This window comes from Lynx rufus, unplaced genomic scaffold, assembly GCF_022079265.1.
Source record: "Lynx rufus isolate CCGP_SWC_20201006 ecotype Redwood Valley unplaced genomic scaffold, mLynRuf1.p SCAF_2, whole genome shotgun sequence".
NCBI lineage: Eukaryota > Metazoa > Chordata > Mammalia > Carnivora > Felidae > Lynx > Lynx rufus.
This window is the reverse complement of record NW_025814834.1, coordinates 68,200,221-68,219,057: the sequence shown is the minus strand read 5'-3', so window position 1 is coordinate 68,219,057 and position 18,837 is coordinate 68,200,221. Positions and strand designations below refer to the sequence as shown.

Sequence of the window (18,837 nt, the reverse complement as noted above, 5' to 3'; positions counted from 1 at the left end):
TCTGAGGTTTAATTTTAACTAATGAATTTTAGATGATAAATGTAATGTCAATTCAAATCTTTGCTTATCTGCAATGCACAGCTATTTTTTGTAACTTGTAGGTGAAATAGATTCTTTTCACCATGGCAATGTTTTCTCCCTTATTTATGGTCTTTCCTTGCCTTTTCTTTCTTTTTCTTTCTTTCTTTCTTTCTTTCTTTCTTTCTTTCTTTCTTTCTTTCTTTCTCTTTTATTTTTATTTTTTTGTGTCGTGAGTCCTTTTTCTTCAACAGTTTAACAAGTCACTTCTGGTTTGGCTAAAGAGCAATCCTAGCACAATAATGTTTCAACTTGCAAGGAAGAACGCCCTTATTGAGTTGATAGAACTCCACCAGCTGGATTAGGTCTGTAAATCTCGTGTGGCCATCATCCAGAGTGTGGAACAATTCACCATCGTCTTCCACCTACAGGAGGGAAAACAGCAGACTGGTAAGATGGGCAAAATACCCTCAAGGGCAATCATATTCTATTGCACACTGTGTCTTTTTATACTAAAATGGAAAAGTGGATGAAACTAAAGGTTAATGAAAAGAATGTTATGATGCGCTGACTTTCTGTTTGTAACTTCACTTGTATTTAAAAGAAATGTCATCTGATCCTAGGATCCAGAGCGTGGCTGCTCTGCTTTCTACACCTCAAGTTCTCCTAACGTTCTATAGTTAGAATAGTACGACTATTGTGAATCAACAGTGAGAAGTCTGCACTATTCGGTGCAAAAGTAAACACAAGATTTTAATGCTCTCATCGACAGAAATTAATTTCCATACCTGAGTGTTGTCTACCTAACAGCTTCATCTATTATCTAGAAGCAAATATTCATATAATTTCTACCAGTAAATTGATTCTGAAGCAATCAAACATTATGTGAATGGAATGACAGCTGCTTCTTCTCTTCCTCCTCCTCCTCCTCGTCCTCCTCCTCTGGCAGTGACGTTAAACATTAAATTAAAGAGGTCTTGTGACATTAAACAATTCATACTCACCCAAGGACAGTGAAGTTGGGAAGATACTTCATATGGAATTTGGATAATTCCAAAAAGAGGCCATTCAAAAGGAAATACTAGCAACTTAGCAATCTTAGGTAAAACGTTCCTGAAAGTAGACTGAATCTCTACTCCACACTACCTGTTTCCAACATATAGATCGCATGCATATACACATGCACGCGAGCACACACACACACACACACACACACACACACACACACGGCATCAACAGAAGCAACAAAAATCCCAAAGTGAAGTGTGCTACTCAGAAGCAGAATTACAGAAAAATTTTAAATGTGCTCAGAATAGTTTAAATGTTCTCCAGTTCTGCAGCACCTGTGTACCTATCCATAATGATTAAAAGCAAAACTACAAAAACAAAACAACAACAATAACAAAAAAAAGCCATGTTTGAGATAAGAAAGCAGAAAGGGTTTAAAAATAATGGTTTTTAAAGAACCACTGGTACAATTCAGAAAGAATCTCTAGTGGCCTTTTAACAATAGGTGGCATGGGGTCCATGCAATATTGGTAAATCATATTTCATGGAAAAAGGGAAATTTAATTTTTACAATTCCTGTATTTCTTATATTAATTCAGGCTCATAAAACCATTTCTGCCAAACTTAAGTCTAGTCAAAGCACAAGCTCCCTGGTTATATTTAATAAAAGATCCAAAGAAAACCAAAGTTTCCAAAAGCTTATGCATTAAGGTCATCTCTAATATACAAATGTGAAATCACAAATTACTTACTGGTATAATTTGAAAATGCTTTATTTTCTGTCCATGACTCATTGACAGTACGAAAGTTTTGGGGTTACTCTGACTATCCCGTACCAAGAAAACTCTAAGGAGAGAGAAGGAATTTCAATATGTTTCTACTTTACTCATGTATTTCATAAAAACAGAGCATGCAACAAACCTAGAAAATATATTTATAAATGTAGCCAGAGTTTTCCTTTACTGTGTATTCAATGATGGGATTATCCAACATGGTAAACAATCTTGTATAACATAATCTTGTACTATAAAACTGTCATCAGTGCTAATGTAATTCTAATAGGATAAATACACAGGGCATTTGTCAGATTGCTTGCTCACAATAAGCAATATAATGCTACGTTGGCATCAAAAGTTAGTACTACGTTCTTTTTCCATTGGAGGAACTGGGTATTCACACAACACCTTTGTGTAGAGAATGGGGCATTAGCATATTATTACTTTAACTTCTGGGTTATGTTAGTCCCTGAAAAGAGAAAATTATTTAGAAGGAAATCATTTTGAACCCCTCTCCAACATGGATCCCCCTTTTTCTTTTGATTCTGGTTCCTACTGTTACATACACAACAGAAAGTGAGAAATGCATATATTCTAGAAAATCAATCCTGAAATCATTTATTAAATGTTGAGCAAAATGTTTTGAGTAAAAGAAACACCCAAACAATGTATACTTCAATCATCAAGAATGCAGCAGAAAAGCCTCTATAATGTCGAGCTAGAAAAAACAAGGCATGGCCTAATGGCCTAAGAGCAAATGCTGCTAGGCGTGGATTCTTATTTACTGGTGATACTGTGCAAAACCAGCTTTGCGTTAATTGTTGGCAAACAGATTGTGCAAACAATCCCCACTGGTGACTCCAATACTAATCTCCCTGTGCCTGGGCAAAGAGGCAGCCAAATTTGAGCCATCACAGATGTCTGATGAGATTATCCATTCCATTTGTACTGTGTGAGATTCCGACATTACATCACTGGGAGATGGGACAAAAGGGAGTTTCACTGGTAAATCAAGCTGTGATTCTTTCTCCATTCCCGAGCAGATCACCGCTACCATCTAGTGGACTGCCTGGCATCATCACATCTTTCCAAAGGATGTACCCCACCCCCCATGTTTCATTAAAAATTTAAAAAATAAAATAAAATAAAGATAGTATCATTCTTTATGCATTTATTTCATAAAATTTATAAAGAACTAGGCTCCGAAAGTAGGGAAATTATAATCCTTCAAAACAGTTTAATGATTCTTTGTGAATTATTTCTTTTCTTGGTCTCATCGGATTGTAATTCTGCTGATTGCTCAAATTTATATCTAAAACGACTGTGCTCCACATAGAGAAGTATATTAAAATCTTCTCTTATTTAGAGTCTAGTGAAATGCTGACTTGCTATTAATAATCTTCCATGTGAAGATGCATTTTTATCCAAATGTCAGTATTAAATCACCTTGAAATCTTGTCATCATCTTAAGCCAACCCTTGAAGATAAAAGGCCCCATCAAGCACTTGTTTAAATTGATGCTGGTTTCATTTCTAGTCCAAACCTCAATACAACCCCCTTGATTTGTACTGCATTTGAAAAGAGAATTTTGCCAGCATTACAGGAAGTATTTGAAATACTCAGCGATCGGAGAAAAAGAAAATGCTTCAGAGTGTAAATATTTCATAATACAATTTACATTTCTCCTGTATCTTCCATGGTACCCCACCCAAAAATGACATGAGAAACACTTAAGAGAAACCCTCTTCTCATAGGTTTACACTACTTTAAGCTGTTAGAACTTGGAGAAAATAGGAATGTACATGGAGAGAAAAAAAATAAAACAAGCAGTCAAAATATACACAAAAGAGTTCATATACTCTGCGTCAAACTTAAAAACATATATAACATGTAAGATAATGTCATGACACAAATCATACTTTGGAATCCTATTACATGTTCAAATCAAAACGTTGACCCCTAAGAACAAGTTCAGTTTTAACTGAGATACTGCTGTTGGCACAAAATGGGTAATATTAGTGATCATTAGTTAACTGGCAGAGCATCCTATTCACTTATCTGTTTGTTGATGCACAGATATAAGCACGCATGACATAATAGGTTTTGTATAGATAACTGCTCAGATACAACGGTAACCACGCCTACAGAACAGAATCACTTCTGTTTTATGATATGCTGAAGTCAAAATTATGTGTATTAACTAAGTAATTACCGATTATAAGAGGGATCACAGTCACTACCATTCTAAATCAAACCTACCCATCCACAAGTCCTTGCTGAATAATCAATCGCTGTGCTTCATCTCTAGAAATTTTGTGGTGAAACCACGGCTGCGACCGGTGGATGGCTGAAGAAATACAATGGGTGGGGGGGGGGGATACAGAGCTGTGTTTGAAATCCTCACAATTTAATTACATACACTTTCCACCACAGCCACTCAGTCCCCTCACCCATGTGCACGTCCACCCAGCCATTCATTCAGTCCCAGTGAACAGGCACAGACATACCCATGTTTGTGGCAGAGCTCTGGGAAGAGGCAGTAGGGCTACCATGAGTGGCCAGGCGTAAGCATCCTTTTTTCTGCACAAGGAAAGGGAAAACAGATTTCAACTTTTCGGGTAAGACAAACTCGAATCATAAATACTTTTTAAGAATGTGAAGTAATTTGTACCCTCCAAGCGAGTCCTTCTTCAACAGCGACTGAAAGGGCTTCCGTGGGATTTTCTATAACTCTGCTTTTCTGGCCTGAGAAGTCCATTGCTACTAGAGAATTCTCTGATATACTTCTCTGGGAAAAAAACACATTTTTTTTTAACATTAAGTTATCTTTGAAAGTTATCTTTCAGTGCTTTGCTGGCAATATGTTTCCACTCTAGAATGTGAATCCAAAGGTGGCTGGCAAGAAATTAAAAAGTTAAAAGTACATATTTAATATAAAATGGTGCTGTGAAGTATTTTGGTTAAATAAATTACATAGTTATTTGTTAAGATCACTGAATTAAATGTTGAGTAAAGAGATTAAAAGCTTTCAAAGTTAGCATGACTTTCTCTTAAAAGAACCTTCTCTCTTCCCATTCTCTGGCAAATTCTCTGGTAAAACCCTGTTTCTGGATATTTTCTTGAGAACACCAATTTAGAAAGGAGTAACTCTTCCTGTGGCTAAAAGACCCACCACTTCAGAACTAATCTCTGTTATGATTGGAGATTCGTCATTATCATTTAAATGTCAACCCTATCTGCTGATGAAGCAGCTGTTTTATAAGATTCACAGTGGACAAAGGTATCTGAGAAAGAAATAGTACTCATTTTATAATGGAACAAAATACAATACGTATCTTAAAAGTGTATCACATCGAGGTTCATCTTACTTAGAAAATAAAATTTAGTGGAATAATGACTCCAGTAATTCCATATTAAAATGTTTATGATTTAATATATGAACATTTTCCATCTCGTGAGGATGAACACGGAAAAATGAGACCTGCAAAAATCAGTCTGACTAAAGAAGAACTGACGTACAAGGAAGACATCTCCAAACAAACATAATTTAAATGAACAATGAAGTCTTCCTCTGGCCATTGCTTTTTGTTTTCATATTCTCTGAAGGTGAAAATAAACTATCCCAAACCTGGACTTTAGTTTTACTCTTTGTTTGGTGAGGGCTCTACTCTGCAACCAGGTTTTAAACAAGTGTGCCATCCCAAGTCGGTCGTCCTAACACGAGACAATGATCAAGAGTCTCCGTCAGTTTGCTAAGAATTCAAACTCTCCCAAAGGGGAAAAAACATTCAAGAACAGCATGGACAATGTTTAACACTGACTCCCCCTCGTTAACAGAGGAGCGAGACAAAAAATGGAGTTCTAATAGTAAAGGAAGAGCCGGTGTGCCTCTGGAGACTCGTGGCGTAAGGCCTTTTTCTAACTCCGCACATGCATCCGGCCCTTCCTAGCTTCATCTAAAAGACAGTAGTCAAATGTATGCTTGCAAGAAAACCTGGTCCACACAAAACAATGGGGGGCTCACTTATCACCGCATCATACATCTCACTTCATTAGCATTTGCTATTTCCTCTTCCAACCCTGCTGTAGTGGTCCACAATCTTATTATGGTTCATCTTTATTTCTAGAGATCCGGCATGCAATCTTTCATTTGTTCCAGGAGCCTTTGTAACTGACAGCTGCTCTTTCCAGACAGATGCCGTCTCTGTAATCTCTATCTGCTGTCACACCTTACTTTGCCCTTCTCACCCCGTGATCTTCTGTGCCGGGCTGTAGACCAGTCGGATACACTTCTGCTTTGCTGACATTAATGAAAAGCCTCCACCTGCCCAAACCACAGAGTAACTAATCTCAATCATAATGATAGCTTCATCCTTACAATATCTCTACTTCATGTGCCAAGATGGGCTCTGTAATCACAAGGTCCTGATAACATAAAAATACTGTTAGGAAAGAAAAATAAACATAACCAGTTGTTCCTGTTCTTGTGTTTTTTTTTTTTTCCTACAATACAATAGGATGAAATGTAAAACAAGATCCCATGTTCCATAATTACTTGACATTAGTAGGGAGTCTACAATACAAATAAATATTTTCATTTGCTACAATGACTACACTAGGGAAAACACAGGAATATAGCAAATGTGTTCTACTGAATAGCAGGTGGTGGATGAAAAATTAATAGTTTACCTTTGGTGGACAAAGAAATAGAAGTGAAGCAGATTCTGACTTGAACTCAAAAGGTCATTTTCAGCTCAATTTCTTTCACGTAAGAAAGCAATGTTGATAACATTCAGAATCAGTGTATTTCTCAAATATTTGTCCCTTTTTTCTAGCTCTTTCTTCTGGTGCAATAAACAGGGAAAGCCCTGAAAAAGGGTCCATGATTTTAATGACATACCTCTTTTTGCAAGAAAGAAGAGGCCTGGGTACACCCTGGATTATGCAGGCCACACTTTGAGATCGGATCCAGTCACTCCTAGTCAGCCTGAGACAGAAAATGTTTTTCAGGGAGTTTACGTAGGTGGCAACTAGTAGCCACACTCTCTGTCACCCCATTTGGAAGATGTTGATAAACCTGCAGCAGAGTCCTTAGCAAGAGAGCACAGAATTCCCTGATACCATTCTCTCCTCTGCTTCATACAGACTCATAGGGCATCAGAGATGCAACCAATTCCTGAAATTATGCAATTGCCCCCCTTATTTTATACTGCAGGACACGAGTGACTCAAACAAGGTCACAAAGGCAGCTCAATGTAAATGCAGTGACAGATAGGCTCTTTCCAGGGTCATTTATGTACCACAGGGTGGAAGATAGAGGGAAGAAACTCATCACTTTTCAATGTCTAGCTCAGGGTCAAGAGTAAGGACTAATAAGGACTTGAGTAGACCAGTTTTCCCCATCTCATCTCTCCAATCAGGGCCATACTAACAGATCCTCCTTTAAATGAATCTTTGTGCTGAAAAGAACCAAATATATTTGGCTGCCTGAAATATCTGCTGATGATGCTCATTTCAAAGGCTGATAGGGGTGGCTATTATGTGCTATATACAGCTATGATGTTCATTATGGTAGGAGAAATTTTTTTCTTACTTCCCTTCTCAAAACGTATCCCTGGAGAAGTTAAGAATAGTGTTCCTTTAACAATATAATTCAAGTATACTCGGTTTTCTGTGTTGCTCACTGAAGATAGTGCCTGGATGAAAACCAACAGAGGCAGGTGAGGGGCACTGACAGTCATTATAGAGGTCACTGATTCTTCCATGATAACCTAGAAAGGTGGGATTCTGTATAGACATCAAAGTAAACACAAATACCTCCCCAAACATCTCAGTTTCCTTTATGTAAGTTAAGAAGAACGGAGGTATAATTCTCAAGTGCTATTCTCTCTGATCTTGATAACTGCCATACAGGACAGATAGGTCCTCGCTACACAGGCCTCCTACAAAATCCCTGTCTCCAGCCAGATTCACTCAAGAAGTGTCTTTTCCTACACACTGTGTTGAAGAAGCAAAGTTATACTAACCAAGCTGTCGTGTAAATATGGATCAGCAACAGGTCCACTTTCAATGGACAGAGGCAAGAGTAATACCATGCTTATGATGCTAATGACCACGATGAGACTGGAAAATGCTTTGTTTATGATAATTTTTCCCTATGATTAACAGACACTAAGCAACTGCCTCCAAATGCATGGCTGCTATTAATGTGCTCATCCTAAAAACTTTAGATACTAAAAGAAATTTAGAAGGACTTAGAAAAGGAGTAAGATCATAAAATCCATTATTCTTTCTATGTATGTGGATTGAAAGATGAAGCTAAGCTGACAAACTATAAAAATACTCACCTAAAGCAACTGCTGTTATAAAAATTCATTACAGTCTTTGGTTTCTTATTTTAGGGCTTAAAAGTGATCTGATACGAAGATGAAAAGTTACTCTTCCATAACGAAAAGCAACGTAACCACAGATAGGAGTTTTTTTCCATATTAGTCTATCAGACTTAGTAATCAACATTATTTCATGCCTCATTCCTAGAATTGAGCATTTCATCTGCTACATTACATGTGGGGAAATGTGCCTTCCTTGATCTCACAGTTATGAGGAGCAGATTTTTAACCTATGTGGAAATGCAGTATGTTAGCTGATTTGTAACACAGGCACATACACCCGAATTCCTAATATACTCAATATTAAGAAGCAAGAGCAAAAATAGTAGAACGTAAACTTTTAAGTTCAGAAATAAATTTCGTGTGTTAAGGCACAGTAAATTAAAATTCGGTTCTAAAGAAGGGAAAAGATGTGTCTGTGTGTATCTGCAAGTAAATATTCAAGTTGCATTTAGCATAAATCTGAGAAGTAGTGTTAGACTTTATGTAATGCAAGACCTACATTTTGGTTAGCAGTTTTTGGGTTTCCTGAAGAGCAGTTTGCTTTTCAAGGACGTAGACCTTAAAAATTTTGTTGTTAGAAAGCAAGAATGGCAAAAGAGCTCACCTGTGTGTACTTTAGCATTTAAAATTCCAAACTACTGGCAGCCTTATACTAGGCTGTGACAATTCCAGAATTAATATTAAAATAAATAAATAAACCCACAATGAAAATCAATAATTAAAGAAACATCTACAGTCTCAAGGAAAATATTCTATAAATCATATCAAAATGTAATCCTCCAATGTTGTAATGACACAGAATGACTCACATAACTCTTTCAATTTTCTTTAACATATAACATTATCTATTTTAATTGAATACTTTGTGATACTGGACTGCTGGGATTTGATCGCATAGGCTGCAATCATGTGAAATCCAAAAATAAATAATTCAATATAACATTATGTTAGATGGTGTCGTTACTTTACTTAACCAAAAGGACTTACGGTGTAAGTGTAGTGCAATGTACATCTATAATGCAATATAATTGCAAGTGAACAGAATGTAAATATAAAATATATAGATTAATAAATATGGTCCTTACCATGGGTGATATACTCTGAGAACTGCAGCCACTTCTACCTTGATATGGATGCATGTAATTCTGGTACAGCTGCATGCCATACTGCAGAACAAATAAATAAAAATGCATTCCCATCACTTTTACTACATGGGCAAAATTCAATACTTTAATTATAAATCATCAATATAAAAAATAAAAATTATAAGCTTTCCTTACAACAAATAGTAAAGCAATAACTTTGAAAGGTAAGCTTCTAGTGCCCTACAATGATACATTAAAAAGACAAGTGTTTTTTACTTGAACCCACACTTAAAGTCTAGTTCAGCAGTATAAAAATCTGAAACGGACATTCTTACTCATTATTCTTAGCACCCTAGTGCCAAAAGCATTGGAGGAGTATATCACCTAATGATAAGAAAGCTCACTTGGGAAGGATGCCACTTTATGAAACAAGGACTCTGAAAACCTTACAGGCATCGTAAGCAAAACAGGGTAAAATTCACCATAACTCTTCAATGACTGATTGACAAATTATATCATCTCTCTGGCAAATCCATAAACTTGGCTCTGTGTTAAAGATTCTTGACACTGTAGCATCCTCTAGTAACAAAACTCTTATCACATTGTTTCATTTCTGGCTCTAAATTCAGGGAAATCAAAATGGTGGGGAATCAGGCTGATCTCACACAAACGGTCACAAAATACAATGTAAGTGGCAGAACCACAGCATCTTTATTTTCAGGAGGTAGCACTGTAAGACTCGGCTGCCAGGCTACACGATTAGATTAGAAAGTGGGTCTGGGCTGTAAGTAGAATACTAGTTTAAGAAACATTAAGAATGCTAGCTGCCATGACTCCTGGGTGGCTCAGTTGGTTAAGCACACAACTCTTGATTTTAGCCTGGGTCATGATCTCTGGGTTCGTGGGTGCAAGCCCCGCACTGGGCTCTGAGCTGACAGTGTGGAGCCTGCTTGGGATTCTCTGCCTCCCTCTCTCTCTGCCCCTCCCTCGCTTGCACGCTCTCTATCAAAAATAAATAAACTTAAAAAAAAAGAATTCTAACTCCCATGGGGTGCCTGGATGGCTCAGTAAGTCAAGCAGCTGACTCTTGACCTCGGGGTTCTGAGTTCAAGCCCATGTTGGGCTCTGCACTGAGTGTAAAGCCTAGTTAAGAAAAAAAAAAAGTATGCCAACTGCTAGAACCAAATTCATCTTGGAGGGTTCACCATCTGAAGCTAGAAGGTACTCCCCTAAGATTTACGCCACTTTCTTTAAAACAAAACAAAACAAAACAAAACAAAACAAAACAAAACAAAACAAAGCAAAACTACAATGGCACAGAGAGGCCTTTTCTTTTCTTTTCTCTGGCTACCCTCGACAATTCTCTCCATTTCACAGATTTGCGATGAACTTGAAAATAGGTCCTATATAAAAGATTGAGGAGACACCATGGAATCCAATCTCACCCTTAGGATGAATTCCATTTAAACATTCCAACAGAACTGTTTCTCTACTAAAGACTATTTCCGTAACAGCAATTCCAGCAAACTGGATATATTTGGTAATTAGGCAGAAATCAGAGGGCGGCTTGGAGAGTCTCTGTTTCCAAGATTTTGCTTTTAACATGAATACAAACCCACATTCATTTAAAATTCTCTATGATTATTTCTTTATCCAATTATTTCCCAACTTACAAAAATTATTTTTTAATTTACAGTTTGATTGACATTAATGGAACCTAATGAAATTTACTTTAAATCAACTCTAAACCTACCATAACTGTAAAAAGAAGACAGAGGAGCCTAATTCCTAGTCAACTTCATTTTGGAGAATATACAATAACTTCTAACCAATATTTTCACAAGGTACACACATGCTGCTTGGTAAAAGCTTGGTAAAAGCCAGCTATCTACTAATAAGACTGTTTCCTTCAAAGATGTATTATCCCTGGTACCTGTAGTGTTAGATAGTTGCTTCTGTGCTATTGGTCTTTAGTAGGCATTTAACTCTGGCCGAGGGATAGGGCATGAGTCACCTTAACATGTCCCTGTCCTACAAAGGGGCAGATAAGGGACCAAAATATGTTAGAAGCTGACAGAGTTCTAGTTGAAGGGAAGGGAAGAATATAACATGTAACTAGGACACTGTACATGAGCAATTCTCAGATTTTCTATGTATCTATATTTAACTGGAACTTATCCAAAGAGAATAGGAGGATCTTCCTCTGACAACACATTAACAGTTTACATGTGTATATGAAAAAAAAGAAAGGAAAATAAAATTAGGAGGCCAAATTCTTGGAGGAGGCAGTATCTAGTAAGTAGCATGTAAGGAAAATCAGGGGCCCTTTCAGTCCGATCAGCACACAGACTCATGTCTCCCTGCGTTTCCAACGAAGTCCAATGATAATCTGGAAATACAACAGACAACCAAAGGAGAAAAATCAAAAGACACCTTTAACACCAAGTGAGTCCAGGTGCACCAGCCAGGGGGATAAAACAGGTACCCACTGACGACAAGCTGCCAGGGGAAACCAACTGACTCCCCTGTTAGAGCATTTCAAATATGTGTTCTGGCAAGCCCTGCCTTCCTGTATCTGGATATGTTAAAACAGATCTGTTTAACAGATCTGTAAAACAGATCATATCACTTCCCATTTGAAACTGTTAGGTGGTTTATCATTGCCTCCAGGATAAAGGTTCTCAGTGATGCCTGCCTCCCTCTCTGCCTCATCTGGAAAAGCTTTACCACAATTGAACACACACACACACACACACACACACACACACACACACACACACACGGGATACATATATAGTAGGCAGAATAATGGCCCCGATAGATGTCCACATTGTAATTCCTGGAGCCTGTGATTAGGTCAGGTTACCTGGCAAGAAAGAATTAATGCTGCAGATAAAATTAAGGGTGCCAATCAGCTGATGCTGAAATTAGGTGAGTATCTTGGATTATCCAGGTGGATCCAATATAATCATAAGGGCCCTTATAAGTGGAAGGGGAGGCACAAAAGAGAACTGAGTCATAGCATGAAAAAGTCTTGGCTCAATATTGCTGGTTTTAATGGTAGAGAAAGGGACCATGAGCCAAGGAATCTTGGCGGCCTCTAAAGTCGGGAAAGAGCACGAGAAATGGATTCTCTCTCAGTCTCTGGAAGAGAATGTAGGCTCTCAGATACCTTGTGTTTAGGACAATTAGACCCATTTCAGGCTTCCTGAATGACAGCGGTGTAGGATAATAAATGTGTGTTGTTTTAAGCCACTAAAGTGGTCATTTGTTATAGCACCCATAGAAACTAATACAATGGAGCATCTTTAAAGTGGACATTTGTGCCTTGAAAGATGGTTTAAAAAGAAATCAAATGAGAAGAAAAAGTGAAAAGGAGGCAATCTTCCAGAAGCTAAGCACTCTGTATATGGAAGGATCAAAAAAAGCTTTTAATATATTTTATCAATTCTTAGACACACATTTCTTTTCAAATTTTAACATTCATAAATTTGCCTTAACTTAACTATGGCATCTTATATTCACTGTGGACCAAGTGACTTGCCATTGCCTGAAATGTTTGGTGAGATCAAAAAATCATTTGCATCAAACCTTGCAAGGGGGATGCCACTGGCTAGAAAGACAACCCCAGGGACCATGGCAGAGCACCTATCTGAGAAGTTACTCCTCCCTGAAGCTCCTGAGGGCACAGAGCTAGAGAGTTTGTATGAAATATGGGTGTCCATGCTCTGAGAAAAAATGACTCAGGAAAACCAGACTTAGAATTTGAAGTTTTATAGATAGCTCACACAATTTATTTCAGGTAGATAGATAGATAGATGTGTATGTGTACACAAAATTGATAAAGGATGAAAATCTGCATCTATGAGTCTAAATAAATACAAAATAACTAAATGAAAATAAAAATCATAAGTGATATGAAAGCATATCATAATTTTACTGGCAGAATTCTACTTATGCAAAAAAAAAAAAAAAGGTGTATCCTAGTAAAATCAGTTGCATGTTAGAAAGACTGCTTTAAGGAAGTGGGTAAAAAAAAAAAAAAAAAAGGAAGTGGGCTTACCATCTGCTCCTGACTTGGGTGTTTGACCTTGAGATCAAATTAGAAGGGAGGAAGCCTTGACTAACAAGGTTGGAAAGCATCTCCTCTACCAGCCTACCCTGATTTCCAGAGTTCTAAGGGAAGGAAAGAGAAAACCAGAGACCTCAAGGTACTTTCTCTACTGGGACTGTGATGAGTTAAAGGATTCCAAAGAATGCCAGCCTCTTCATCTATAAAAGGAGAAGACTGGATGAGGTTACTGGTTCTTAATCAGGCATACATCTGGAATTCACTCACTAAATTGGGATCCCCAAGGACGGGGCTGGGCCCATAGGACTTGAGAGTGCTTCTCAGATGATTCCAATGCATATCCCAAGTTTACTAATTACTACTTCTTTGTCTGGTTTGCAACACTCTTTAAAGTTCTTTTCTTTTTTACATTTTATGACAATGAGAACATAGAAGCAATTACTTACCATGAGGGTTTCAAAGAATCAAGACTCCTAAGCTTTGTTGAAACCAAAATCATGATAGTCATTTAACGGTTGACTATTGAAAAACAAGTCTCTTGTAATAAAGTAACTACAGCAGCTATCTGCCATAACAGCAAAAGGAAGCAAATTTCATAGTTAATCCAAAAGCTTCCTTTAAGCCATTTAAATGATGTTTCTTCCAATACCACTTCACATCCACTAGGATAATTATTTTTTTTAAAGGAAAATAACAAGTGTTAATGAGGATATGAAGAAATTGGAATTTTCATATAGCGCAGGTGGTAAACGTTAGTCACTTTGGAAAACATTTTGGCAATTCTTCAAAAGGTTAAACAGAATTACCATATAACCAGCAATTCCACTTCCCGGTATATACCCTCAAAACTGAAAACAGGTATCCAAACAAATACATAAATACACATGTTCATAAGAGTACTATACACGATAATCAAAAGATGCAAACACCCAAGTATCCATTAATGTATAAATGAATAAACTGTCTTAACATATATCTATACATCTGTAACACACACACACACACACACACACACACACACACACACACACTGGAATATTATTCAGCCATAAAAAGGGAATCAATTATGGACATGCTAGAAGGTGGATGAACTACAAAACAATATGCTAAATAAAAGAAGTCAGACACAAAAGATCAGATATTATATGATTCCATTTATATGAAATGTCCAAATAGGTAAATCCTATAGAGACAGACACAGGCATGGATGGTTGCCAGGGGCTGGGAGTCACTGCTTTATGGTTATGGAGTTTCCTTTTGAGGTGATAAAAAATTTTTGGAGCTAGACAGAGGTGGTGGTTGCACAACATTCTGAATGAACGAGATGCCATTGTATTGTTCATGTTGTTGATGTGTACACAGTTAGTAATATGTTCATAATGTTAGCATAGTTAATTAAAATAGTTAATTCAGTTACTTTTATGTTATGTGAATTTCACCTCAATTACATAAAAGAATAAAAAACATATACAATTTTATTTAAAAAGATAAAAGATAAAATTTAAAAAAGAATAAAAAGGGGCGCCTGGGTGGCGCAGTCGGTTAAGCGTCCAACTTCAGCCAGGTCACGATCTCGCGGTCCGTGAGTTCGAGCCCCGTGTCAGGCTCTGGGCTGATGGCTCGGAGCCTGGAGCCTGTTTCCGATTCTGTGTCTCCCTCTCTCTCTGCCCCTCCCCCATTCATGCTCTGTCTCTCTCTGTCCCAAAAATAAATAAAAACCGTTGAAAAAAAAAATTAAAAAAAAAATAAATAAAAAAGAATAAAAAATAAAACTGTTTTCCAAAACTTGTAAGACAGCTAATAATTCTGATTCTGATTATTTTGCCCTTCTTCAAAAGGAAATGGTTGATAATTTTTATAATTATGAAGTTGTGTTAAATTTACTACCATACAAGTTTTGAAATTAAATATGTTTTCTATACATTCTAGAAGAAATCACTCTATGTCTCTCTTCCCCACATAACCTTTAGAACATTCTTACTCCTTTCAAAATGCTCACTAACAAACTATGCTTATTTAGGTTACAATTTCTACTTAGCACAAAGTGGATGTTTTCATAGTATACCTACAGTAAAATTTGCATAATAATTTGAAGTAAACTATAAAACAATTTATACAACACTTAAATTAAATGTAAAACCATCACACTAAACATACTTCAGTGGGCACATTTTAAAATATATGTCACATTGGATTGTTGGCAATATGTTGAAAATGCATACTGAGTCATGTATAGAAGTTTTAATCGGTTACACTAGCTATCTATGTAATACTCTTTAAAAAATAAAATTCAGAGCATTTGTAAAAATGGAATACTTACTCCACACACAAAAGATAAATGCATTAGGCGATTCCACTCTACTCTGCAAATGTTTATCTTTTACATAAAAAAAATAAAATACATACATTTGGGTACATGGACTCATAGTGAGTCTTCACATTTTGAAATACAGATGTTTTCACACTTTCATGGCACTCCCAGCATTTAATAGGAATTCACGCCTGCGACGAGATTACCTTAAGCAATCTAATCGCGGTCACCCAGCACGTCCTACTCTGCTCTTCTTCTGCACAGAGCATTTTCAGGTCTCGGGGCCCTCCCGCTTTGTTAGGCTAGAAGGCCACAGCACATTGTTTATCGTTAATGCATATCTTGAAGGTAACACCTGTTGAAATAAAAGCCACTAAAATTCTCCTATATATAAGAGAAAGCTGTCTCTTTTTAAAACAAATTAAAAGAAACTCAAGCTTACCTAAAAGGCTGAGGCTTGCTTTATTCATCTATCAAAATATTAAGCCTGTACCTTAAAGCAGAATCCATAGTTAGTCGGTGCTCCGTGTTTTTTTTTGCCGGCCAGTGACACATAAATATCACTATTGCCAAATTCGCTGAAAAACTGCAAATGCCGTGGTTCCTTTAAAAAAATATATACGTGAGTGTTGAAGTGAACACATATTTTGGCACACTCTCTTTGTGTTTCTATCATGTTGCATAATTTATACCTTGGCAAAAAATATTCCAAGTAATGTCACAGAAACAAAAGGGAAGAAAAATTAAGTTACTATATCCATAAAAGAACCAGAAGCTTGATACAATATTATTTGAGAAGTGGCCACTTGTTTGTAAGTTTAACTTCCAGTATACAGCAAAACATTTACCTTCCTATTTAAAGTTTTCTCTTTAGAGCCAAAGCATAAGAGACTCTTAAAAACTGAGAGCAAGCTGAGGGCTGATGGGGGTGGGAGGGAGAGGAGAGTAGGTGATGGGTACTGAAGAGGGCATCTTTTGGGATGAGCACTGGATGTTGTATGGAAACCAATTTGACAATAAATTTCATATATTAAAAAAATAATAATAAAGTTTTCTCTTTAACTACCATTTCAGGAATCTCAGGGAAAGAGGCAGCAAAGGATGGCTTTTGGAAATGTTTTCCTTGTCCAGGTTTCAAATAATGGTAGTTGAACAAAGGCAAGAAGCTTGGTTTGAGCTTCCACGGCAGTCAGAGAAGGAAGAGAAAGAGACAATGATTCTTGCTTTGTTTAGAAACCATCACCCCTCCTGTTTGCGTACTGCCCAGCACATCACAGTAAACAATGAAATAGGTGGCCTGACTACTTTTATGAAAAGAAGGAAGCCTGTACAGATGAGTTCAGGGAAATTACCTGGCAGTGGAATGTGTCTGATGTTCAAGGCAAAGTGGAAGGAATCATGAACAGCTATTTCTTCTCTGGGAAATCCATGAGATTTAAAGCTGGTCATGGGAAATCACTGGGTCATATTATTCTGTGACAGGTTAATAACTTGAAGAAGTGCTTAATTCTGGGGTTGAATGCATAATCTAAGCTGACCAAAATGCATTTGTTCTTTAAAATCTTGCTACTAGTAGTGTGGTCCCAGACGAGCAGCATCAGCATCACCCGGGAGCTTATTAAAAATGTAAAATGTGTGGCCCCACCACAGACCTACTGAATCACAATCTGCATTTTAACAAGGCCTCAGGTTATTCACATGCACTGAAATTTGAGAGGCAATGCTCAAAACAAAGCAAAACAGAGAAGACAGAAAACCCAGAACATTCAGCAATTTGAGCAACCCATTCAGATCCAAATCCAAAATACTTCTAGTCATTTACCAGCAGGCTGTTGCATCCCTGATGATTGGTAGAGCGAGAGTGTCTGTGTATGCCACTGTTCCTCTGTGTGTCACCGTTAGGCATTTTGATCTAATGAATGACTACAGTTCCCAACTCCATGGGAGAATAAGGCAGAAAAGAAAACTGTTGAAAGAGACCCAGCCTCGCGCCCTTGGAACAAGGGGAGAGGAAGGAGAGAGATACTCTTACTGTCATGGCTTTTAAAACTATTTTTTGATAGAAACAAATGCTAGTAAAAATGTCTGATTTCTACGAAGAAAAGATAAAACCATCCCCCATCCACTGGTGCTGTAGAAGTCAACGTAGCTGAGTCATCTGGATGTAAGAAAAGGGCAGCTTGAGAAACCCTCGAAGGCTACAGAGGCATGATGGGTTTCATTTCTTGACAGATTTTTGCTCCATTACTGCAGACATATCAAGGTTTACAAATTGAGACCACAAGCCTGGGTTGGCCTGGTTAGCAAAGGCCACACGTGCATGTGTATACAAGGGGAGAGGTGAAGAGGGGCATACTTAGAGGTTTCCCTAAATAAAAGTCACAGGTACATCTCCGAGGCTTGTAGCGGTGCTGAACTAACTCCCACGCAGCCCAGATCTTCAGAAATTACAATAAATCAAGACCTTCTCACAGAAAAAGGATAGGAAATTGTATCTTTGCCAGGTAGAAATGTCGTTAGACATTAGATAACCTGCATAATTTATATTAAGGTCATAATCCTTGAGGTTACCTAATACCTTGAATTTCTTTTTTTGAGGGGAAATTTAAAATCATTTTCATGTATGGAACATGAGCTCATTAGACACAGGCCAGAGAGAAGAATATTATGTACTGATATACAGCAAAGTCAGACACTATGTTGAAAAGAGCTACAATATGGACTGAGAACAGATGTTTGATGCTTGTGATTTTGCCTGGCCAAGGGAAAGACCATCACAAGAAAAAAGGCATGGGTCCAGTAGAAGGAATCAGAGCTGTCTTTTATATAACGGTTGGGCAGGGAAAGGAGGGGAAGGCTAAAGTAAAAATATAATGGGCAGTTGATTTTAATGAGAAACCTGTTGAAGAAGTGAGAATTTAGAAATTAAAGAAACATTATCATATCTTCCAGTGAAGGTTCACTGGAAAAAGTATGATCAACATGATTACTGGATTTAGAAGCCACTTTTCTCTGATGTTAAAAGTAAAAAAATAAATAAATAAAAAAATAGGGGCACCTAGGTGGCTCAGTCGGTGTTCGACCCTGGCTCAGATCATGGTCTCACAGTTCATGGTTTCGAGCCCTGTGTCAGGCTCTGTGCTAACAGTGTGGAGCCTGCTTGGGATTCTCTCTC

The 18,837-nt window shown here is 37.4% G+C and overlaps 1 protein-coding gene across 2 annotated transcripts in view; it reads right to left on the bottom strand.

Annotated features, from left to right (window-relative positions):
* Nucleotides 1-296: 296 nt before the first annotated feature.
* Nucleotides 297-18,837, bottom strand: part of GRB14 (growth factor receptor bound protein 14) — a 116,268-nt gene continuing 97,727 nt past the window's right edge. For both annotated transcript variants that reach the window (XM_047085629.1, XM_047085630.1), the window contains 8 exons: nt 16,156-16,266; nt 15,869-15,964; nt 9,280-9,360; nt 4,474-4,590; nt 4,310-4,382; nt 4,062-4,149; nt 1,779-1,872; nt 297-443 (listed from right to left, as the gene is read on the bottom strand). In XM_047085629.1, coding sequence (XP_046941585.1) covers nt 297-443; nt 1,779-1,872; nt 4,062-4,149; nt 4,310-4,382; nt 4,474-4,590; nt 9,280-9,360; nt 15,869-15,964; nt 16,156-16,266 — 807 coding nt within the window. The remainder of the gene's footprint in view (nt 444-1,778; nt 1,873-4,061; nt 4,150-4,309; nt 4,383-4,473; nt 4,591-9,279; nt 9,361-15,868; nt 15,965-16,155; nt 16,267-18,837) is intronic.